Source organism: Haliotis asinina, chromosome 3 (assembly GCF_037392515.1).
Source record: "Haliotis asinina isolate JCU_RB_2024 chromosome 3, JCU_Hal_asi_v2, whole genome shotgun sequence".
Lineage (NCBI taxonomy): Eukaryota > Metazoa > Mollusca > Gastropoda > Lepetellida > Haliotidae > Haliotis > Haliotis asinina.
Window position 1 is genome coordinate 76,692,384 of NC_090282.1, and position 26,790 is coordinate 76,719,173.

A 26,790-nucleotide genomic window follows, 5' to 3' on the forward strand; every position below is an offset into this window, starting at 1 on the left:
TCGTGTATATGTTTGTACTGGTAGTCCAGTCTAAGTAAACTTATCCTCAGTACTTTTCGTACTTTAACGAAATACACTGAGAAGAAAGTTTCCTTAGACTGACTGGTAGTCTGGCTTCACTTTGCCAGTCCACATGGAAACTGTGCCCCAACCACCAGACTAGGAAGGTGGTCAGCTCAAACAAAAGACACAGACAAGAGCTGGAGGTCAGCTGCTCAGTCATTTATTTCCATGAGTCTGGTGGCAGCTGAAGAGCTGAACAAATCCTGGTTCTACAATGTAGTCAGCACAAACAAGTTGGTCAATCTGTACATGCATCATGTTTAAACATTACAAAATATCATCTTGCCCACTTCATACATGTAATAAGTAATAATACCAAATGGCGCTCGCTCTCTCCACACCAGCTAGTTGGTAGTGCAATTTGTACATGTCTGACGGTAGCATAGATGGGTGGCAGCTACCTGTGAAGCAGAGGATTAGTGGAAACAGCGCAACACTGAAACAGGACGACTCATGCAGACTTGTGTGGAGTTGCATGAAAAATATACATGTCCTGTAGGCATCATATCATGTCATACATATCATCTAGTCTCCAGTCATACATTTTAAAATTTTTTCTTTTCAATATTTTTATCATTTTATAATGTACACAAAACAACTAAAACGCGACAATCTTTAAGACTTGTACCAGTAAATGACACTGGTACTCTGATCATCACCTCAATACACTTGCATCAAAATATTGCGAAGCTGAAATTCTGAATAATGACCTACAGTTTCAGATAGTGTTATAACCATAAGAAAATGTGATATGGTGAAAAAAACAAAAACAGAGACAAATGTACCTGAACTTTGGCAATGTTAATAAGTAAGTTAATAGAAATCCTTAAGCAGACAAATGGGGCATGTCAAATGTCAATGATAATGAATGAAATTACACCATTTCTTCCCAATGATGTTCTAAGTGTCTCAATGATCTGGCTATCGCATATCAATCATCCATCTTTGCATATACCATGAAAAAATTAGATGAAAGGTAGGCAAAGGCAGTTGATTTCTGTTATGGATATAGATGTACATGCCTTGCAACTATTGGTGAAGTGCAAACGAGGCAACACTGTGCAACATATAAACAGCAAGATTTATCACAATAAAATAGCTTACAGTTATCAGTAATGTTATGTACATGTACATGATTCTAGGTTAAAAAAATCTTGAATTCTCCCAAACCCGGGCATTGAGAAATGATACATACACATTAAAACTCAAGTACCTTATCAGGGCAAGAGAGGAGTGTGGTCATCCCCATAGAATACTTCAAATGAACATGTGAACTGAGCCAGTGAAAGAAGGCAATAATAAAATTGTACAAAGTAAACAAAAGCTGGTGCATGTAACACCCAGCTCAACAAAAATATGTACCAGGCCATACAAGCCTGTTATTTTTCCAACTCAGTAAGAGACAACATCTAGCAACAAACAAAAAGAAAGAATAATGGCGATGAAAGCTTTCAACAGAAATAAGGCGCACACATCTCTGTAAGCATATCTCAATCCAATGACAGTAGCTATAAGATTCAAGAATTTGATTTGAAGTGTATAGGGCAGTCTGGATGAGGTTCAACACTGCAACATGGTGCACACAGGTAGGCTTCCATTTCATGCACACTGCATGTAGCTGAAGAATGTGCACTACATAAGTTCCATTAAAAACCAACTGTTCCATTCATTCTGGTATGACCTGACTGACCAAACTCAAAAGACTTAAAATATTGACATTGTGTACTTTCATAAACTACTTCTGTGAATGATTTTATCACAAAAATCTTCCTTTTGTCTGAAAGATAAAATGTTCATAATTGAGAGAGGTAGATAAAAAGTAATTTTGGGATACCTATTTTCAAGAAATGAAGTTGGGAGTATTTCGGTACAGTCACTTTACTAGATACAACAATTAAGACTTGTTTGTTATCTAAAAGTACCACAGTGGCATCCATGTTTCATGTACAAATGGAAACCCTGGGACCTCTGCATACTTACTCTCCCTAAAACATGACCTATTTGCAGGCAGGAAATAGAATTTGAGATCAGTCAACTAAGTGCTCATCTGTCCTGCTTCTGAATGTCAGCTAACAGCTAAGTGCCACAACCATCAACTTCAGGGCTGCCCAATCTGAACCTGATCAAGCAGAGTGGCTGACGTGACACCGAAAGCTGCACAAGACTGAGCATATGGCGCATAATGACTGATACTGTTATGTTTATGTGTGGAATATATACAAGCATAACAAATGAACTATGTACACACTGATCAAGCCCTCCACATAATACAGGCTGCGGCAAGCTATACATACACTGGGTCTGCCTTTGGTCAAACCAGGTTACTGTGTGGTGTTCGGACCAGTCTGTCACCATCATATCACTATCACAGAGAGATAGGTAGGCGGCCCTTCAATTATCTGACAGCATTCAAGTACATTTACTCTCAAACATTGGCTGAATTTGGTCAGGTGTTGGGCTTCTACTGTCATTACCAGCTGAGCACAAGATCTGACAAACTTCATGTGCAGGAACTAACACATAACACAGCCACTAACAAGACTGCTTTGAAAAAGTCTTGGTCATGATTACAGCTTCCTCCTAAAGGAAAAATGAAATCATTCCGCATATTTTCTGAAATAAGAAAAAAGGTTGATGTACCTGAATGCTTAAAGGGTTGGAACTTTGATCTGTAACACCTGATGTTAATGGACAAATTAACAAATTCTTTTATATAAATATGTATAATCTCACATAGTAACTTATCAGATTTGGAAATATGCATGAGGACGTTTCTTCAATTCCAACCCTCTTATTTTTCTGCCAAATATACACACCAAAGTGCTTGTATCACTGAAAAACATAACATTAACTTGTGTACCTAACATGTTTCTTTATAGTAAATGTGTTAATAAAAACTGTATCAAGTGGACAAGGAAACACAACAAAACAAACAAATGAGCATTTGATTAGAAAGTTCAAATTTCAAAATATTTATCTTGTTGCTTTGGGACTGAAAATATTTACATCATTTAGCAGAAACGGGACTGAATATGGAACTTAGAAAACATCTGCCAGTCTTACCATTCTCTGACATGTCCTCCTTGCATGTAACAGAACACAATTTTTAATGTACAAAGTATCACATACTTTTGATCATGGTTAAATTTCACAGGTTGACAATTAGCTTGATAAAACAGCATTCTTACCAGCCAAGGCTTCAATTTGGACATAAATACAGTGTGAATGACAAATATCTGTTTGTTTTGAAGTGACAAGATAAGAATCAACACAAGCTATAAGAGAAAATACTGTTTTACACCAAACACCTTTTTCATGAAACTATTGTTGGGATTAGAAAATTGCCATACAATATCAAAAGGTGACTATAGTGAGGTGAGAACATAATGCTTAGCTGTTACCCCCAAGTAACTTGTTAATTATAAACTAAAAGTGTGTTAAAATATTAGTTCATTAAAAGGTCCATTCAGGGTTACTGATAGACATGAAAGTTACATAGGAGTGATAAGATGGGGTTTTGGCCATGAGGACTGTCTGTTTTGAGCTAATCTCACGGACTGTCAAGATTGTCAAGCAAATTGATTCTACACTGGTTCCAATTTGAAGGTGTTGGACATGGAGTGCAAAGAGCTGTTTGGACGTGATACTCAGACCAATTTAGTTGATTTAAATTGAACCAATTCTTCTGTCCCTACTAACAGAGATTTGTATAATTAGTTGCTGTTGCTACAATGCAGAGACAGTGACAACGCAACATGAAATCTCATCTCCAGGGGTATGGAGTTGAACACACTGGATTAACCAGGCAAGTACAATTCAATTTGTTTACTAGAATTTCCATATTTCCATACTAACTGTACGAAAAGTATATTTACTTAATTTAATAGACGGTGAATGATACCGCAGCAGTTGTCTCCCTACTTCTAGATGAGGATGAAGACTTTTAACTTGATTGCATACGGAACTAAACCCTAACATGGTCTTCCTAACCTCTGTAAGTTGCTGGCACACGTTTGCATCCATGTGTCAGTGTAACTGCTAAAAGAGGATATTCACTCTCGATTGTCAACATTTCAGACCACTGACATGTTTACTAGAATGCCCTGAAAATGTTTTTGCTAAAAAGTTGAACATCCCTGTCCCTTAAAACAAGCAGGTCCACATGCAAGCAGCTAACGTGCAGAAAAGTCTTCCTGTAACCCTCATACACTATCATAATTACAATTTGTTGATGCCCTTTCAGAAAAAGGGTTCATTTATGGCACTAAGTCAAACAAGGAGTAACTCTCCACTGCAGTAGCACACACTTTCATATCACTTGCTGCAGCAGGGCTAACTAGAAAGGACAAACCATATGCATCAAAATTGAACAACGAAAGAAAAAGCTTACAGAATCTCTGAAAATGGCAAAATACACAACTACCATTCTTCACCTTTCCGAATTTCATGGGCTAAAAGACTAGATAAATAATGCATAGGGATAATCAGTGACAAAATACAGACTAAGACAAACTGATACTGCATAGGAAATTGCTCCTATGACAATCACTTGACAATGAGCAGTACAGGTAAGTACACTATTGAAACCAGTATCTTTCGTACAGTCACTTACCACATACAGTAACACCAAATCTGGTCACTACATCCACACAACTATTATCAAAATTCAATACAAAGTTGACAAATGAAAATAGCTTTGATGATCAAGACCAATCATCAGGGTTTTTCCCACAATGATAGCTTGATGGTAAACATTCTAAATCATCTCAAATCAAAAGAATATTCATCAGTATTTTGCCTATTTCAGAAACAGAGTAAGCAGATGGCAGTCGAAACAGATACATATTCTTTTTCAAGCACTTTTACTTTGCCACAAAGTCGTATCACATGTATATATCTCCCAGAATTCCCTGCAACACTCTCAGCGATCCAGAAGATTTGTAACCGTCTGGAAAGGTGCTACAAAAAAGTCTGATTGACATAGCCCCTTCCCAGTGCTGTGTGGTAGACAGGACTGCGCTTCTGCAGCTCTGGGGTGCTACTATCCCGAGACTCAGTGTAGGAATCTTCTTCTCTTGACTTGAGTGGTACAGTATCCCTGGTTCGGCCAAAGGCAAGCAGTCATTTCTGGCGCTTGGGTTTCCCCCGTTTCCGTCTGCGATGAAAACAGCTGCAGCACCTGTGATGTCAGAAAGCACACATGACTTCCTGTGCTAGGGACTGACTTGACGGGACTGACTGACTGACCAATCAACAGTCTTTCCACTCCTCCTCTCACCAAGCCATGGCCTCAATGTTTGTGTATGATAACAGGTCAATGAAGAAAGTGACACGATTACTAGAAACCGCAGTGAGACAGGATAAGGAGCTTGAAGTAGACACAGACAGACAGGTGGGCAGGCAAATGGAGGGGCATGAGAGCAATGGTTGGGTGGGTTGGGCAGGCTCAGTATGGCTACAGATAGAGTACGTAAGGACATAGCATAGTTCCCCCCGAGATCCTGGGTTATGACTGTCGGCCTTTCTTTTTCTTGCGTCGTCTGAAGAAACAGCACCTGCAAGCAGAGAACACCAGAGTCCAAGCCAACTGTGCATGAAGCGGTCATCATTTTCACGGTCACCGCATGCATTCAGTATCATTTTCAACTTTCACTTAGAAAGGGTTAGCAACTATTCAAACTCATTATAAGTAAGTAATGAAATTTAAGAAGAAAGGTTTGTTAAAGTTATTACATTTCAATTGTGTTTCAAATCTGTTTTCTTTTGAAGTCAGAAATCAATATGTAAACAAGCAAACATCAACTGTTCATAGAAACAAAATAAAAAAATCAAATCTATTATGAGGCAGGGTAAAGGGATCAGTGGTGGATGTGCATTGTCTTCTGAAAGTTTGGTTAGTGGCACACATATCTAACTAAGAAGATTCTGAGAAACAACACAGAATGAAAAACAAAAGTAATTTTCATTGTCTTAACTTGTCTAACCATCTTAACCGGTTTGGATAAACTGTTTCAGCTCAAAATGTACCCAACTGACAGACATGCCGTTGTGTTGGCTTGGCTCAGCGATGTGTTCATGCTGTCGAGAGGCCATTGGCATGGGCATACATTCTCTCCTCAGAATTGCAGTCATTTATAGGGTTGACAGGGTGAAGGAAGAGTGAAGGAGGGACAAGGATGGAGGTCTTATAATGCAAATGACTTCAGAGAACATGATCATAAGGCAAAATTATCACGTTTTTGCTACATATTACAAGCGCTAAATTAATCCGACACTGCTTGAAAACAAACCACGTATTTCTACAACGTGCATACAAGAAACATAAGCAAATAAGTTTCTATTGATGATTTTACAATTTCGGTTAACAATATGTAACACACTTCAGTTGCTGATGATGATACATCAAATTCAGTTGAACACCTCAGAAAAGACTGAATGCACAATATCAACATCACTGATGTCGTTTGTTTTACATTTGAGGTATAGACTTAAAACATACAGTAAATATGTGCCATGCTCTGAACAAGGTAGCTGCTTGGTTGATGTGTAAGGTGGGAGACAGACAAATAAGTGCGACGGAACATACTTAGTTTCATCCACAACTTCCACCTCAGGCTGTGCTGTGATTGGTGTATTTGAGTGCCCTGCTGTTGGGTCATCAGGTCCCAAGTCACCATTTGCTGAACTCATCACCTGCAAGGATATTATGGACTGTATAAGGACAGTTGCCTATTTGTTAACTACTTTTGTTTAGAATAGTCTGTGCTTCCCAACAATATATGTACAAAAAACTGAGAACATAATTGCGTTTCCTTTCCATAAAATGATCTATGTTATAATTATTGCAATTATATATCTAGCATTTGCTTGCTAAACATGTCTCTCTTTGAGAACTCACATCTTTCCACATTCCACAGGCAATGGAAGGTAATTCACACCACATTTAGACCTTATCAAGTGATGCAAATTAACTAAAATAGAAGTCACTTTGTAAGGAAGATATCCTAAATAATTCGCTATGGAAAATGAGGTATTGTAGCACTAATTTCAACAGATTTAAGGATATATTTGATTGAGGCTGCATGCACAGAAGCAACCACAAACATAGAGAGAAAAGTAGGTGACAACACCACAGACAAACAAACTTCAGCACAACTAATGCAAAGGGTCACAACATAATATTTCAATTTGTTTCTAAATCTTATGTAAGAGTCACAGTGAAAAACACCTCTCACATGACTAACATATATCCACATTTAATGACGTATGACAAGTACCATTTCTAAGATTTGAAATAAATTAAATAGAAGTGACATGATGAGTGTTCACAAAATCATATTTTTCAACAAAATGATGCTGAATGAAAAACTAAAGGACATATATTAATGTAAAATCTGAACATATATTACAATATATATATATATACCACCTTCTGGTTCACAGCAACTTATCTATATAACATTTCCAATTATTAAATCAACATCTAGAATAAAGTTATACTTAAAATCTTACTTTAAAATAAATTTAAATTTTGAGGCATTGTTATCTTTGCAAACATATACTGAAGGACATTCTAACATAATAATAAAGATACCTGTACTGCTCATTGATGAAAAAAAATTTGTTTTTAACAGATCTATGAACCCTGAAACCATGACTTGAAAGTACAAATGTTGACTACCACAAACATAGGATTGGTACAGGCTACAAACGCCTCACATGCTGTTTTCAAAGAAAACATTACCCTTGACATAATAGCCTTGAACTAAATAAAATCTATAACAAACCTAGATAAGGTGGCATCAAACAACCACTAGGCTCACACAAGGCACAAGCTCACACAATACAATGCAACAAGTAAACCTGTATGCTCTGTGCTGCCATCAATGCAGTTAGAACAGGGATTTTACTAGATTTTCGAAGATTGCTTAGCACTAAGATAGTTGTAAGTGCCATATATTAACATTATTTTACGACTATCTTAGCACTAGAGAGCTTCGAAAATTTAGGCTCTGAACTAGGTCCTACATTAAGTCCACACAGGAACATACATATTACCTACAGTCTATGTGTAATATTTCTTGGTAGGGGATAACAAAGGAAACATGGCTGTATCCCAATACACAGTTATCCACTATTTCACCAAGCCAGTGCTGTACAATACTAAACTGTAAGAAGCAGCATGCTTCAAAATATCAACTGTTTTTAAAAGGTGATAAAAACTAGATCCTAAATGTTTTCAAACTCGATTTCTGCTTAAAACACCAAAGATGAATACAGCAAAATTAGAATTCTACGATTACATAAAAAGACCAGTCTGCATCTGCGAGACACATCAGTTAACTGTGGAGCAAGCAAGCAAGCCAGCAAGCCATTGTATCATGCAAATCGGCTTTTGTTGATCTACACTTTCCATACAAGTAAATTCTATGCAAACAGATAAGAAACAGCAAGTCATTAATCACTGCATATCACAAAAACTATTAGTTGAAATATGTTCATGCCAAACAAAGGTACCAAATGAATGAAACATAATGTACGTAAGTGAGAATGCTGAGCTCAGAATATTACTGCTGATTTGAATAAACTCTTCAAAAATAATTCCAGCTTCGTCAACTTGACAGAGACAAGAGTCAATGGATTGCTGCCTATATTCAGTGTAGATCCAGTTGTCAAGAAAATAATTATATATTTCTACTCATATTGGTCTTCAAGTGCCATCTGATGATCATATAACCAAACACAGTATTGATGACAACTGTGATTTTCTGCAGACCCAACTGAATGCAGGTAACTTAATAGTAATATATACTATAGTAAACAACAATTGTCGTATCTTGCTAACCGTTAAAGAACACTTACAAATATTAAGAGTGTAAGACAAAGCAAAGGAGAGGCAGGGGGTTGTTAGGACCTTACCCTGATAATAAAGACAAGGTTACATGACACAGGTGATCACCGTCACACGTACTGTGCAGACAATTAGTCACGACTGTCACATGGCGACAACAGTTATTGGCACAACAGTGAAATGCGGCTGAGGCAGAGAATCAGGGGCAGGCATCCACCTCTTGGGGAAAGCAGTTTGTTGCACACACACTCAAAACATCTACAAATGGGGTTAATCTTGCTACTTTTCAACATTTCATTCAAGGAATTTCAAAAAGGTGGGATTTTTTGTCTACTTCTTTTCATTTGCTAAAAGCAAATGATCAAATGAGCTTCAGAAAGAGTTCCTACCTGGACCGAGCCCCCATGTTTATCGGCGGCTAGGTTGGCACCCAGTAAATTATTGGGGTGCCTGGATGGCTCACCCCATGCATGCCCCCTTTGATTTGAAATTGTCTGAAAGGCAAATTAGTCTGGTTAGAGGAGGATGTGTCTTGTACAGATGGGTATGGATGAAGGGTTGGAAGGGTAGGAAGAGATAACACCTGAAGACAGACTCAAGCTTCAGTCTCTACAGTCAAGGTCTGTCTTCAGTGTCACTGGTATGCATATAAATAAATATTCATATGGTGTGCAATATTCTGGTGCTGCAGAGGTGACTGTATATATCTGATCAGAAATGAAAACCTTCATAATGCAGGGTAAAAACAATTGTAAATCTCATAAATGAACAAATACAGACTTCAAACTAAACCGTTTCAAAGCATGCTCTCATGCATAGTAAAACCAAAGAAAACAAGGATGTTTATTCAAAGAAAAGGCTTCAGTGTTTTTATTTACCATAAAAAAATTGAAAATGATGCCACTAGACTGATGAGGGAGAACACAACTGAATGACAAGACATAAACTGATGTCTGACCATGCAGCAAGAGAAAATGCATAAGGAAGATAAGAACCAAATCAAGGGGATTAGAAATGACTAATCAGCAGATAGGAAAGGAAGCAAACTGATAACCAATCCACATCATGCAATCGGTCACTTGGAGAGTAAACTCAAATAAATAGAAACCTAAAATATAAATGAATATGTTAAAAATACAATTGTTGGTGAGCAGTGCTCTTCAACAGTATTTGATCTGGGATCTATTGTGATGTAATGCTAAGTACTAACAGGTGACTGGCAGCATTGATTATCTCCCCTTGACAAAACATATTAAATTAACAGTGAGTAGATATCAGGCATATGAACTTCTTGTGAAGGGGGACGTTTGATCTAAGATAATCTAAAATGACGTGAGCTTAATCCCAACAAGCACATGCTTAACATTCCAAAGATAATTTTTTTTTACTTTCATCGAACACAGTTGTGTAACCTATCAAACAAACTGCTATTCAACAATGGAGGTGCATGGACTGGCTGCATTGCTGGGTAGGTGCATTGGTATTGAGATCTTACAACTATCTATCTACAAGGCTTCATGATGATTCTAGCACTGTGGTTTGTTGGCCTGTCACACAATGCTGATGTTGATCACATCAGGCCACTCACCAGTAATGTCCAGGCCAGACAACAGAATGACTGTTGAGGCAATGGAAGGAGTCTTAGGTATACCATCCTAGGCTTCCCCAAATGCCCTGACTCCATTTGGACAACTTGACAATAATATGGCCTGCACTTGTCAACTTCTCTCAGCAAAAACATGTCTTCACTTACACATTCCTATCTCTAACAACAGCCTTTCAAAATTGATTAAAAAATGATCATGTCGATCATTCACAGAAAATAAAATACACTGATAGTTCATTCTGCAAATACCTTAAAACAAGGGCTTAACATCACCAAAATACTACACCATGCAAGCAAATAGACACCAACCTAAGTTAAAGTTAACTTGTAAGCATTGCATATATCTATTTCCGTGCTTGTCTTCCACATGACAAAACCAAACAGTTGTAAGTAGGTATCTAGCCAATGTTTCCACTGATGCAAATCTGTGGTATGTGGAAACCTGCGATGTACTCACCCTGGTGGGGCCTGTGTGCCTCTCCCTCCCACCAATATCTCTTTGAGGTGATGGGCCAGTATCAGGGGCACTCAACGACACGGGTGTCGACTGTAATACAATATAACTTCTTAGTGTTTAACACAAGAAGGTACTACTAATATATATATATAGATATATATATATCATATAATGCAAGTACTGTTTTCAAAATGTAGGAAAAATGAAAATATGTACTCTAGTATATATACATATGGAAATTAATTAAGCAACACCAAATTCAAAGACACATAAAAACTTAACAAAGTTTAACGAAGTAATTTTGATGATTGATTATTCAATTTTGATGTATTGACATACAGCATGAGCTTTTCATGGGTTGATATGACGCGCGTGAAGCTTGCACAGCGCACGTGCATTGCTTTAACCTCAACTTTCGAAAAATGCACTTTTTCCCTGGGGTGTTTACAAGCGCAGGTTGTCGATTGCATTCGGTTTTTCATTCATTTCAATGTCATGGCACGTAGGAAATTATCAGAGGCCACTCGTTGGCAAATAATCGGCATGAGGAATGCTGGTATGTCTCTAAGACAAATCGGGACTCAAATCGGACGACATCATTCCATAATTTCAAAACTTTTGAAAAAATACCGGGCCACTAATGAAGTTAAAGACCTGCCTAGACCAGGAAGACCCAGGAAGACCACAGTCCGGGAGGACAGAGCTTTACTGAGACTTGTACGGCGCAGGTCCTTCGACTCGAGCTCTCGGTTGAGACAGGAGTGGCTTCCAGGGAGACCCATCTCGAACAGGACTGTTCGGAATCGTCTGAAAGCTGCAGGATACCGGGCAAGGAGGCCAATCAAGCGACCCAGACTGTCTCCAGCCCATAAGGCAGCCCGACTGGCCTGGTGTAATGACCGTTTGCACTGGAACATTGCCTCTTGGAGGAAGGTCCATTTCTCAGATGAGAGCCGGTTCTTGCTGCACATGGTGGACGGTCGTACTCGGGTCTGGAGGCAGAGGAACACAGCAATGGCTCCACGGAACATCCAGGAGACTGTGGCCTTTGGGGGAGGTTCCGTTATGGTATGGGGGTGCATTTCCATGAACTGCAAGTTGGATATCATTACCATCCGTGGCAACCTTAACGGTGTTCGTTACCAACAGGAGGTTCTTGACAGGGCTGTGGTACCTCATTTTGAGAACCATCCTCTGGCAACGAGACCCATATTTATGGACGACAATGCTAGACCTCACAGGGCGCATGCTGTAAATGATTTTTTGCGGCAAAATGCAATTGACAGAATTCCATGGCCTGCCATGAGCCCTGACCTCAACCCCATTGAACATTTGTGGGACTTTATTGGCCGTCGTGTGAGGCAGAGAGACCCACCAGTCCATAATCTCAACGAATTGACGGCTGCCCTGCATGAGGAGTGGAACAGGATCCCCCAGAATCAGATCCGGAGACTCATCCAAGGAATGAGGAGGCGTCTGGAATCGGTGGTGCGTGCGCAGGGAGGACACACTAGATATTGATGAAAGTCGGTGTGCAGACTCTCAGATGACTGTTCTTTCTTTCCATGTGACATTTGTGTTAATACACCTGACAACAACGTCTGTGGATGAATAGTAAATTGTGTCCATTTTTTCATGAATTTAAGACAGTTTTAAGAATTTGGATTTCGTTGCAATAAAGCAAAGTCTTGATACTTTTTCCCTTTAAGTTGTTTGTCAGAGATCGTCTGTTGAATAAAAAAGTGTCAAACTATATCAACCCGGCATATTTTGATTGTCAGAACACTTCAAAGTTGCTCCAATAGAAAAAATTGGGGTGTTGCTTGATTAATTTCCAGGTGTATATGTACACAGATTGTTAAAAAGCAGGAATTCAAAAATTCATTATCTTTAATCTTCAAAACACAACTGCACTGAAACTTAAGATTTATCTTTCAGTTTTAAGAATCACCAGAATAATAATTATTATTTCATTTGATGAGATAATATCTTGACTAGAAATAATCAGCACAAATATTCATGCATCATCCAGGAAATAACGGAAATTAAAGATATCGTTTGGAGGCACTTGCATGCTTTCCCAGTAGTAGATTGAGAGGAAAGGCAAATCATCAGATCCCATGGAAACATCTTCATATTTGACAAGCATAATACATGCAATACAGAATGAAATCATGAAACAGTAGAGGTGTGAGGCAAGCAATCTTAAAGATTAAAAGGAATTATCAGTAAGCAGCATTTTTGCTAAAAACAACCTGTTATCAGATGAGGTGATCCTTTCTAAAAGAAAACTTAATGTGATTAAGGACATGAAACACAGAACTTTCCAAATAATATCTCCTGAGATGCATGAATATGAGCTGATAATGAATGCCTCAATGGCAAAACTAAAACAAATATATTCCCACTGCACATGTATGAGGTATGTGACCTACTTTCTCCCCACTTAAGACACAATCATTTCCAACATTGTCCCATAAAACAACACAAAAAGATCAAAATTACAAAATCAATATATGTGCAGGCAGTATGAGCATTTGGTTTGCACAAAACGGTAGTTTAACATAGTAACATATCTAAATCAGCATAAGCATTGTTTCAGTATCATTCAGAATTTCTTTCATCTCAAAGGAATCAGATTTGACTTAATCCAAATATGTAAAGCTTTTCAAAATTGCTGTCAATAGCAGCTACTGTCACATGGAGCCCTTGGATGTACAATGAGCATTATTTGCCATACTACAAAGAGATGAAAACGTGCGGCAATTTTACTTGAGATCTCACCACTTGGCGGCCGACCCAGTCGAACTGCCAATCACAGTCATAGCTCATTTTCTCCATGAGGCCTGTCAACAGTTTACGCAGGTAGTCATAGTCTGGTGTCTCAAAGAAGTCCAACCGCCGAACATACCGCAGATAGGTTGCCAGTTCATCTGTACAGAAAAACAAACAAAAATTTATGTCACAATCTGCAAAATCAGATTTCTCAATTACCTACCTCATCGTGTCATGACTACCCTTACACTCAGGCTTAAACATCTCGCTCTTAGTTGCTTTGTGTTGAAATTGCAGGGTGCCGGAGGCCATTGTTAAGACTACATTTTCTAACTGATGGTACTCAAAACAAAACAGTACCAGGATCTGTACTTTACAGAGGAAGTGAGATGACTAATATTACCTTATGTAGCATTTAAACACCTAAAGTTAATAGTGTATTCATTAATATTCTATTACATCCAGTCTTATCACAAAGACATTTCAAGCCCAAAGAGTTATTCTGTAAACACATAGACTTCTATCATGTTGATTATCCAAGACTGTTCTTCAGACCTAGTTGTAACTGCATAGATGAATATACTTCCTGAAAATAAGCATGCCATGCTGTTAACACTTGACTTCTAAAATCACCTGGAAAATTTTCACACAAAACTTCTATGGGTGTGGCCCGCTTTGTGTCTCCGATCTTCTGATATCTTTCTTTTAATGTGTCTGCTTTCAGTCCCTGCCATGGTAGACTGCCACGCAGGAAGTACATAAACATGTGACCTAAAGCTTCTAAATCATCTCTCCGACTTTGTTCTGTTGGCAGAGAAACATTCCTGTCATGAAAATGATGAGTTCATTCCTTAATGCATGATGGGAAATGAACAAAAAAGATCCTTTGTAATCAAAGCTCTAAAAATATACAATATGTCATTTACTAATCCAATTTATCAATCTTATTTATGACAAAAAATCATTTGACGTTTCATGTTAAAATAAATGAAAGCACAAAATCTTTTCCACAAAATAGAGATCAAACAGAAGATTTTGTCAAACGCGCAATACTATATGCAGCTAATTAATTCTTCAAAACACAAGCTATTCTGCTTCCTTCACTTGCCTTTTCCTAGATGTGTGTTTATACTCATATATCTGGCAGTGCCAGTGAGACTCTTGTGTTCCCTGTAAGGTATATGCTTGTGGGTCTCGGGGTCAATGTATTCTTTGGCCAAACCAAAGTCTATGATGTGAATGATATGCTGTTTTTTGGTCGACTGTCTTCCTATCAGAAAGTTTTCTGGTTTAACATCTCTATATATGAGGTGTTTCGAGTGAACATACTCCATCCGTGATATCTAAAAAGAAACACAAAAAGAATAAGTCAATAGGTGACATATAATATGACTGACTGACTGAGTTTGGTTTAATGTTGCTGTTATCAACATTCCAGCAACATCATGGCAGGCGACACCAGAAATGGACTTTACACACTGTACCCATGTGGGGATTAGAACCCTGGTCTTTGACATGATGAGTCAATGCTTTAACTATTAGGCTACTCCCCTGCCCGTACATATAGTAGGAGGCATCAGTAGGAGGCATCAGTAACAGCCACTGGGTTGATGGAGACATACACATTGATAAACACATCTTCTTAATTCTATTTACCTACTGAATGACTTGATCAATACAAAACAAACTATGTGTAGTATATACATGGAATTCACAATATGAGCAAATAACAAAAAGTTCAGGTGTCAGGAAAATTATCATCTTTGGATCAAATCAATCAAACATCAGTTTTGAAAACAGGTTGTCCATGAAGGTTTCAAGGTACTCATTTTGTAAAGCTCTTTCTAATATAATACAATTGACATTCAAAGGAAACATCATAAAAAAATAATTTGGAAATATTGGGGAAAAAAAATGGCAGAAGATATGACATTTTTATCCCACCACAAAGTGTTGTGTATTAAATGTTGTACTAACACACCATTCGTTTATAACTTTTGTGATCATACTGAACCAGTCACACTAGGCTAGATAACTGAGGTCTGTTTACTACTACAGTCTCACGGACACATGGTTTCATCACTTGGCAATACTTGCCTTCAACATAAGAAAATATTAGCCTGTTTCACATTTCAAAGTCTGGTTTTTTGCAAAGGAAGCACACAAAAATATGACAACACCCAGTCCCATTTAGTCATTTCAAGACAGAGGATAAACAGTTTTCAAGTTTTCATACTCATACTGTATTAACTCTTATAACACCAGTCAAGAAGAGGCATATACTGCCTTGATTCCGCGTTCCCAGAGACTCACTGATGACTCCTACGACTCCTAGACGTCATAGATGAAGCCCATGTTTATCAATAAAAACATCACCTCATAAATTGTTATTACTACAATATATCATACACCACACGCAAGGTCTAATCCTACCGTTTATTAATATGAAAGTTATATTTTATCATAATAATTCATATTATTCTAGTAATATGACTAAAATTTAAATAGTTAACTTTTAATGAAAATGCAGGCATACACATTTATATCACCAGACAAACCACGAAGGATGCAAACACTGGGGCTATTTTTTTTCCATTTGCAACATGTCATGATATCCACTTCCCTTTTTCTTTCCTATTTTCATTTCTACACAATAAGAAAAATATTATAAAAAGATATCTGAAATAATACGCATGGTCGTGTATTTCTTGATAGCAGTGGCATTCTGCTTGGCAACGTGATACAACAGTGTGAAATACCTCAGTTTTAGAAGCTTCGTATGAATAACATATGAGGAAATGCGTTTGATGGCGGGTATACATATATTATGGAATTTGAGGATGTGTCGCGCTACGTTATGACCAGTGACAAGAAAGTTTTATGCATATATTTTAGCATTTAACATTGTGACTAAGTGTGAGGTTAACTGAAATGTCACTTGAATTACACTAAATGATCGCACAATAAAGATGGAAATAATAAGTCATAACGTTCATTTGAAACTTTTATGAGTACTGTTGTTGATTTTTATTCTTCAGCTTATTTGACTTGTTTAATTATATCCTCTAAACATTGATACTTTGCTCACTGAGAACTCTGATGTGAACTTGTTGCCAAAGCATATGTGCGAGAATGTTTTTTTTTCAATAACACTGCGAAAAATAGTTTATAATTCTAATCCTGAAGATAATATATGGCCATTTGAAATGTAATAAGTGTTGACAGGCATTATGAAGAGTGATAAATTTGATAAATAAATCATATGTTAGTTGGATTCCTAAAATTATCTATCATTTATATGCAATTACCGTCTGGCCAATTTTTCGGCCTACAGTGTCTGGGGTCTGATGACATCTCAGCTGATTTGGCGGCCTATGGAGTTGAATGGGTTAAAGATGTTAAAAAGGTTAAATACAGGGATGCCATATTCAATGTATAAATGACATGGAAAGGATGTAATAACACTTCTTATGTATCATCAAAAGATACAGAGTAGATCCAACCACATAGTTACAGAGTGAATGACACTGAACCAAAACCTGCATAGGATCGGTGAATATTATCTACTGGAGTTCAGGTAGAACAAATGGTCTTTTAATAATCAAGTCTCAACTAGGCAGACAAGAATGATCTACCCCGTCCTGACACACTATCAGCATGTTTAAGTTCAGTCACATACATGCCTACAGAAGAATTTTCCATTTTACACAATACACACTTCATCCAACATACAGGTTGGTGGGGTAGCCTTATGGTGAAAGTGTGTGTTCGTCGATCACGCCAAGGACTTTGGCTTAATTCCCCAAATGGGTACAATGTGTGAAACCTATTTCAAGAATACTGCTTAAAGTGGCATAAAACCATACCCACTCATACCATATGCTATGTGTTTGTGTTTTATAAATCATCAATGATTGTAAAGAGAGAGAAAGTAATTTTGCTGGCAACACTTGTCATTAGGCCATTTTCACAATTTTAGTTTTAGCAGGATGTTCTATCATTACCTATTACTAAATTACTAAAAATATTTTTGAATGTCGAGAGTCAATGTCCTAGTAAATGAACTATTCTGAAAATCTTCATCTTGCTTGTATATACAACGCATGGTTTGTTTTGTAATGATACATTGTCCCATGATGTGTAATTTGCATCATATACCACAATGTTAATTGCCACAGTGAAGTCACTGTTTTGAATATGATCAAAGGCTAATTTTTTAAACACAAAGAAAATGATGTTCATGAAAGACATGTGTGTTAATAACTTTGAACATACCAATTGGATTGCTATCATCAGCACAGTTTTCAGTGAAAACTTGCGATCACACAAGTCGAACAGATCTTCTAAACTGGGTCCCAGCAGCTCCAAGACCAGGGCATTGTATTTGCCACAAGGACCAAAGTAATACACCTGGGGGACGCCATCTGAAACATAATCAGAGTGAAATCAGCTCACAACCGATAAACATGTTTTCATATCGGTTATTCAGAATCTGTATTCCTAGGACGAGTATAGGCTACATACTCTCCTTGTATTGCCATCCACTGAATGTCACTTGTAAAGGGAAAGACAGCACAATTGGGAAATCCAGTCTTCATGTGATTGATAGAGTAATTCAGAAAACTTGAAAATGCTCTAACTTCTCTGGGCTATCAATATGGAATTATTTTGCAAGTTTACTCAGCAGATCACAGACAGTAATTTTTAAGCAAGGGTTTAATTGATAGAGTTATTAATATTTTCAGGTCTTACTAAACTGGATATTATTGTTCCTATGGTTGAGGATTTGTTATATGACAAGGAGATAAAGCAAAATGTCCCTATCTGTCAAACACGAGTCTACTACTTAAAACTGAATCCTAGCATCATTCCACTTGATTTAATATTATGTAGGCTGTAATGAAATGACTGTCCTTGATGAAACAGTCTTAAGTTGGACTAGGTCTTTACACATGGATACAGTTGCAGACAGACATAATAGTGTTCAGAAGGAACACGCTTACATATATTTGGCAAGAATGTTATTGTTAGCAATCTTGTAAATTGAAAGTAGTGTAGCTGAAGTAATAATGCTATCAAGCACTGCACCACTAATAAGTCCTACCGGTCACACTAAAATCAATAAAGAGACCATCTACTGACTTGGTGTCTATTGACTGAACATAGGGAAGTTCACTGTTTCAGACTATTCCAATATTCCCATCAACACAGCATCTTGTCTGTGCCAAGTGGTGTCATGATTACAAAGGAATATCTTACATAATGTGATGCACCTGGATCTATAAACAAGGTTACGGTGACCTGCTAAAGTAGAAGGGTGTTGAAATGGGAGGCTTCTATACAAAAAAAATAGGAGACAGAAAAATGTTGAGAGACGATTGTAAACAAGCATGGTGTAAACAATAGATTCCCCTCCATCATGTATTCCATGCCAACACACAAGGAAATACACTATAGCTGCTATTCTAACCCAGTTCTGCCTCATTGTTCATCCAGTTTGCAGCAGTTGTACAGTCGATTAGGCAGATATTGTGCAGATGAAGCAGATTGCACAACAAAGTCTAAGCTGGCTGGCTGGCCAAGTTAAATTTGCTAAGCTATTTCTCATTGCATAAGACTGGAAGTGATATGAGAGCCATGTATAAACATGAAAATGTGGGAGGAAATATTAGCATTTGTCCTAAGAAGGGCAAACAATCTGTCTGTTCTTGGCCGGGAAGTGAACCCACAGTCACTGATCAACAACCCACGGAAACACAACCTGTCAGAATGAAGCATGCAGAAGTGTAACAGCAGTGACCGCCTACTGCTGATACGCTATACACATATTATATGTCTTTCTACAATCAAAATACTTCAAGTTCCAGCTTATTCTGCACATATCTGTAAACATCAACCAATCAGTGAAACATACTAATATTTACATTCAAAGATGCCCTACTTTAGAACATACACAATCAATAAAAGATAAGGGAACTGGTAGTGGTGAAGTGATAGTTAAGGCATGATGATAAATGTCGGTAAATTAATTTCGATCAATGTCTATCAAATACCTGGTGTGTCCGCAATGTTTGGTGATACATATATAACACGTGTATCGTGACTGTGATTAACTCCCATACAGGACGTCCTTGGTATTACCTGTCATTCCACCTGAAAATCTACCCCAAGTTGAGCCACCTGAATTGGTACTAGGACTACTATGTAGACACTGTCAGAGGAGTTCAAAAATCCCATTGCCAACGCCCGGGACAAGTCAGTTTTCACTTCGGGCGGGCAATCAAACAATGACATCTTACTTGTCTGTGGACTACTAGATAATATCCACTTATGGTTTCAAACTGCAAATAAACTTGGATTTCACTTCATATCTGCTCATAATGTAGCTATTACATTTCGCAATAATAGTAATTTAGAGTTATCATTCTTTGAGATTTATCACTCTTTGATAAATAGTCCAGTAAACATTAACATCAAACACTGTGTCATAAAGTCAGGGCAAGTGGAAAATTAGAAAGGACAAGTTACTTTCTTGAAGTCACTTTCCCTGTGGCAAGTTGCTTTTGAAAAAAAAAAAGAACCCCTGCTGTCCTGGAAAATACTCAGACAAACAGAGGACATGGGCCTTGCACCAATATAATTTCTGAAAACTCTTCTTGTAACACAATACTGCCAAAACTATCCAAATACAATAAATACAAGATCTTGTTGTTTTAGCATACTGCTCGTCGGGACATTGCCAACACTTTCTGCCACCTGTAAATCTAACTTTTTGTCAGCAGTATCATAAAGTTGCCAGATTAGACTAGTTCAGGTATTTTATGTGTCAGAGACCTAGGTTGGATCTGTATGTTTGGAAGTAAACCAAATGCTTACTTTCATGCATCAAAGGTAATCAAGTTTTTGAAGAGACATGAGGTTCTAAATTAAAGTAATTTGCTGGAATAATAAAAACATTTGAATAGTTTCATCCAGGAATACGTTCCACAATAAGCGGCAACTGTTGTCTCGTCTTGTAAATGTCCAGTCCAACAACATCTTGCCAGCACAGCAGACAGACAGATCTAGTTAATCTCCAATTAGATGATTACTATTGCTGCAGTCGATTACTTCCATTTCATTAGCTACTCATCTGCAGCTACCTATTTCCCTAAAGGATATCCTGACAGCCAGTTTAGTTGCCCTTGTAATACATAAGGCTAAAGATCTCCAACACAACTACATTCAGTTAACCAAATTTAACTCTGTTGATTCCATAAGACAACAGAGCATGAGCTATAAAAATTATAAGATTATTACTACTTTCACAAAATAAATATAACCTATGAACAAGCTAAATGAGAGATCTAAATGCAATTTACCTGCACTGATGAATCTACCCAAATTTAAAATATTCACAATATGATTACAAGATGCCATTTAGAAAGTGGTCAAATGCAACATATGTCATATTTGGGATTTCATTTTCTCAGTAAAGTACAAATTCTAGTACTTTTGGGGGGGTTGAGTCCCATGCGGGATCAAATCCCAGATGGGACTCAACCAAAAAAGTACTAGAATTTGTACTTTACTGAGAAAGTGAAATCCCAAATATGACATATAGGGCTGTCTCCTACTCTTGCGGGTTTCCTATTTTCGCAGTAAATGCATTTTCTGCCGAGATTGTGATGCGTGATGCTTAGTGGTTGTTTACATCATAGACTGGTAACTAGGAAATGGCCCAAGTCTGTGAATTATCAAAATTTTGCAATGTAACGAATATTTGTGTGTTGTAACCAGCTTGCAAAAATCGTAACTTTTCCCCGCCCTTGCTGATAAGATTCCCCTTCCTTACACCCAATAATGTTACTTTCTCGTTATGCAGCGAGAATGGGAGAAGCCTCGAAAAGTCAGCAGCAGACGATCATGTTTTTCATTGAGATCATGTGCGATAATACACATGATGGATCAAGCAGTTGATAGATGCAGATGTTAGAGGGAGAATCTATTCATTTAAAAACAACAAACATACATAGGAAAAGAACTGTTTGTATTATTTTTTCAGCCAATATCCGTAAGTACCGCGAGAATAGGAGATGCCATTAATGTTGTATTCACAATATGACAAAACAACCTTCAACTGAACCATCGCCAGTTGTGGATACCAAACATCATACCAAGCAGCTTAGACTGTTACTCATGAAAATGCACTGACTCTGCTTCTACTCAATATATGGATGGACATAATTCCAATTCTTTTTACTGTATGATTTGACTTGCTAGAGAAAGTCTGAGATGCCAGGCATGATACAACCTATTGATTTAGAGCTTGTATCATGTTTGCTGCCTATCTCAGTTCCTCTGCTGCTCTGACAAATAGTTCAAACAACGAATGCCCTACCAGCTCTGCAAGCCTTCGCAAGTGCTACTCACACTGACCACTAATAATGTTCCTGCATTAATGGATGATTTCCAGGGACTTGGCTAGTAATACTACAAACTGGCTAACAACAGGAAGACATGGTTAAGATAATCTGATACACTCTAAGGTCAAGACCGTGTACTTAAACATACAGCATTTTCAAATGTGTCTGTTTTAAGACCTTAATGTATCTGTCCATTAGGTGAAGAGGTTTAGAATTACATAAATAATACTGAAGCTTCCAATACTGCTATTGGGCTGGCCAACAAGAACAGTCACTGACCATGAAAGGTCTCAAGAAACCATGAAAGTACTTAACAAAATTGCACACCTTCAAACACTCAAATCTTATTTACAGTTGAACCCTGTTTACTCGGACCCCTCATACCCGGGAACCCTGCCTTCCAGACAATTTTCACGTGAAACGAAACTTACGTTCAGTAATTGTACTCAATTAACCAGACCTAACGCTTCTGCACCTGGATGGCTAATTTTCAAACCATTCCCATAGACTTCCATTGAGTAATGATCCTGTTATCTGGACAGAAAAATTTGTGCACATGTGCATGTGTATAGTACCATTTACTGCATGACTAAGTGTATTTATTCTTAATCTATTGGAAGGCATCTAAACACAAGGGATGTGTGTCACTAAGGTCGTTAACAAGCATTGTCACCAAGGTGACATAATTCCCCGCTGCATATTATCAAACCAAACTTAAAAAGAAATGAAAGTGTAGGTCATAATTTAAGATGAAGTCAACAAAAACATTACAAAAATATTTTTAAGAGTGACTTAGACCCTGACCGGTGTATGAAACTCCTAAAAAACAGTCACTGTGACCTTGAAATTTTACTGAAGGTCACCAAAATCAACTGGGAACTGCATCTTCCCAACATAAAGCTTGGTGTTGAATAAGAAGAAAATACACTGAAATGTTCTTGAGATATCTTGCTGACAAGGTAAAAGGCTAAAGTCCCCTTGTGACCTTGAGATGATGGTCAAGGTCACCAAAAAAGATTGAGACCTTCCTTACACTGTGATAAACCTAGATAGTAAATATGAAAAGAATCTAGTCAACAGTTCTTAAGATATTCAAATCCGTCCGTCTGCACGTACGGGCAGGCAGAGCCTAATACTATATCCCCAGCTTGGCACTAAATGAGCGGCGGGGGATAATTAGGGTTTGGAGGGTCAATCTCATCAGTAATGAAAACATATGTTGAGTAGGATTATGGTTAACTACACTAACTCTACTGTATATAACACTTATACCCCTACTATCTGTTGCAAGTTAAAAATAGCCTGCCTCATGAACAAAGTCATGTGATCCTGTCCAGAAGTTTACTTTCTGCAGGCAGCATGAGTTTGAAGTCTTTTGTTTTCAGGGCAAGAAATGCATCTTTAAAATTGAAAAAAGAATATGCAGTTGGCAATATAGTGACTTTTTGTCATGGATTTGTCAAAAGAAGTGGTTTCAACAGCGCAGCAGCGCATGTGCATAATGCATGTGCATAATGCATGTGCAGTGAATAGATTCTTGGAGCTTGAAACAGTATGCCTGCCCAGGGTATGAGGTTGTGAGCAGTAGTACTAATATTCTTGTATACACAAGGAAGTGAATGATCTGCTCGTTACACAAAATAAAGAAACAAAACAAAAGAAAAACATGTTGATTGTGATAAGCATACCCTGTCACAAAGAAAACTCAAAGCCTGGTTTATGGACACCTACATGTCTGCCTGCCTGTCTGCTAATGACAATATGCAATGCACAACTTCAATCACTGACCATATGCAATTTGCAATTAACACCTATTGGGCTTTTAAGCCATAAACAGAGAACCAGATAAGTCATAATATTACAACACTTTTTTCCACCACTACTATTAGCAGACCACAACAAACGACGTCCTTGCTGACTAGTGGCTACAGCACACGAGACTATCCAACATGAATCAATGATCTGTGGTCTGATAAAATGGGACAAACAAGTAACTTTGTGCAACAACTGTCATTGTGTTTGACTGCAGTATCTTGCTAAAAAAAATGCACTAAGCAAGAAATTTTCAAGGACTCCTGCGCCCATGTCCAAAGACAGCTCGAACATTCCCAGGTTTGAACAGGTTTGAATCTGTAGAGGCAAGAACATTGTGGCTTGTTATGTTTGGGGAAACCACACGGAATAATTGGTATAATCTTGCCACCATTCTTCCCAGGCTATGATTAACATTCAATTCTTCTACATGTTTAAATATATTCTTTTAATAAATGCTGTGGATGAACCATCTTGTCCGAGAGTAATGAAAGAACAATGTTATCAAGGTAAATTTTTATCAAAGGGGATAAACTGGCAGGGTAAGGGTGACTGTCGATCATGAGGAAGTCAAAAAGTGTTCTTTACCTCAGGATAAAGTACTGTGCCAGTGTTAGTGTTATTACTATTAAATTACTATTAAAAACTTTTGGGATCAAGTGAACTACAGTGAAAACATGTTAACTCAAAGTTGTGGGTGCCAACAAATTGCCCCTGAGTTTTCTGTTAAGGAAATGTGAGTGCTGATATCAAGCCACACTACGGTCCCTCCAGAAACATGAAGTTGCATTAGGGATTCAATATACCATGTCTGCCAGACACACCAGACCTAGTGCATTAGACTGTTCTGCTGTTGCTTCGATCTTTCCAAAATCTCCCTACTTAAGTGAATAATGGGGCCTTATTTCATCTTTATTAGTGATACTCCAGGTATGCAGTTCATTGAAGAAATACTGATTAATGATTTATGAAGGAACTTCTACCTCCTGTTTTCACCAAGGGTTAATACAGTCACAAAATGCAGAAGTAAAAGCATATATTGTGCCTCAAAATGTACTGTTGAATAACCATGAACAGGGAGATTACCGCAGTATATAAACTGTTTCAATTTCCAAATCACCTTACATACTCTTAAACGATACAGTCAAATAACAAAACCGGTGTTGTCACTAACAAGAATGTACAGAAGGGACTGTTATCAAAGATAAAACCAAAATATATCTGCAATGATCTTGTTATCAGTGAAACACTTACTGTCATTAGCAGAGATAATCAACACAGGTAACATGGGCAAAGTGTTGTAATGCGAACATAATGCTTGTGAGATAACAATGGACAAAGTCAACATTAATTATTAAGCATCTGAAAGCCAGAAATATAATTTTCTATTTTTTTTTTTTACTACTCTTGAAATATGAAAGCTCCTGTAACTGGAATGAAAGGCAGTGGCAAACACACAGCAGATTATGTTAAAAATAACTTATACACCATATTGTGTAAAAATAGCTCATTACTGACCTGCAAAGTTGAGTAGCTTTGAAGTCAATAACCAAACCTTCTCCTTCCTATATAAGGCAAAATAAAACAAGGTTGACAGTAACTATCCGCAGCTCTTTTCACAAACCAATCTTTGCTAAGGTTAACTCCCGTTCTTTAACACTGCACTAAGGTTACCTTACTGTCTTACCATCTCCTTAGTGCTTAGTGAAAGAAGGGCCAGTCCACTAACAGTAGGGGATCTTTGGCCTTGCGCAGTGCAACCTTGCAGTTATTGTGATGCAAGTTTTGTTTGATGCAAGTCCACAATATCTCAGCTACACCAGTAAATAAATATCCCTGGGCCAGGTAACACATCGCTGAAAACAGGTCCACCTAGATACTTTGCCAAACTTAAAATGACACCCATAATACATCCATCAGCTAAAGAATTCACAGTCACACATCAGATACTGTATCCAACCTTCTATAGTGTAAGCATTCTTTCAAAGGATGTATATATGCTACTTATAAGGTATGTTTAACTTTCCTAAATCCAAGTTTTAAATCATTATGACTTAATACACATTAAGACAAAGCCTGTGCAACAGTGGATCATATACTTGGCATCTTTGAAGTGCCAAATATGGACATTCTACTGAGGAACCAATGCCTTCTGTCACAGAATCAATAGATGGTAAAGAGAAGCCCTGGTCTGACCATGGGGAATAGCTGATAACTGGGTTGATAACTCAGATGACTTAGCAGTAGGCTGACCGACTGCTGGATAGTCTTGCTGGCCATCATATTTGAAATACTCTCCATATTACTGCTTCTAGAATTGAAGAGCTTTTACGATGAATAGGGTACAATGAGTCATCACAATGCTAGGCTCAAGATAAGCCGGACTTTATCTGTATCGCAATAGGTACAACACAATATATATTCCATTTCAACTGATAGTGATGTACATCTGAAATATATGGCAGAAACTGTTCTTGTACCAGCTTATGCAGATTTCTGGTCCTTTCTGGCTTGATTTAAAAGGCAGAATATTCTTAGTATCCAAAAGCTTACACGTTTCTCCCTGCAATATCCCAATATCTTTGCTCTGACTTAAATGCTAATGATCCAGGGTTGTCAATGACCCTGTGCAAGGGAAATAATATGAACTTATGAAAAACATGGTCTGTATTTAAACATAAATCATATCACACCTATAATATTGGGAACAATATCACATTGCAGACTCATCAAATTGTAACACCTCTCCTCATCGGTTATCGTAAAAATCATTTCATTTGAGTTTGAATTACAGTCCATAAATGAGAAGAATAATGTGTTA

The 26,790-nt window shown here is 37.6% G+C and overlaps 1 protein-coding gene across 6 annotated transcripts in view; it reads right to left on the reverse strand.

Moving 5' to 3' along the window:
* Positions 1–201: 201 nt before the first annotated feature.
* LOC137278482 (casein kinase I) overlaps positions 202–26,790 on the reverse strand; it is a 54,212-nt gene continuing 27,623 nt past the window's right edge. The window contains exons 4-11 of one of the 6 annotated variants that reach the window (XM_067810834.1): positions 18,028–18,176; positions 14,861–15,095; positions 14,386–14,556; positions 13,762–13,910; positions 10,978–11,067; positions 9,304–9,408; positions 6,650–6,756; positions 202–5,242 (exon numbers count right to left, since the gene is read on the reverse strand). In XM_067810834.1, coding sequence (XP_067666935.1) covers positions 5,185–5,242; positions 6,650–6,756; positions 9,304–9,408; positions 10,978–11,067; positions 13,762–13,910; positions 14,386–14,556; positions 14,861–15,095; positions 18,028–18,176 — 1,064 coding nt within the window. In that variant the 3' untranslated portion in view covers positions 202–5,184. Of the gene's footprint in view, positions 5,619–6,649; positions 6,757–9,303; positions 9,409–10,977; positions 11,068–13,749; positions 13,911–14,385; positions 14,557–14,860; positions 15,096–18,027; positions 18,177–26,790 lie in introns of all 6 variants that reach the window. The other 5 variants (XM_067810835.1, XM_067810832.1, XM_067810833.1 and 2 more) reach the window with 5 other exon arrangements.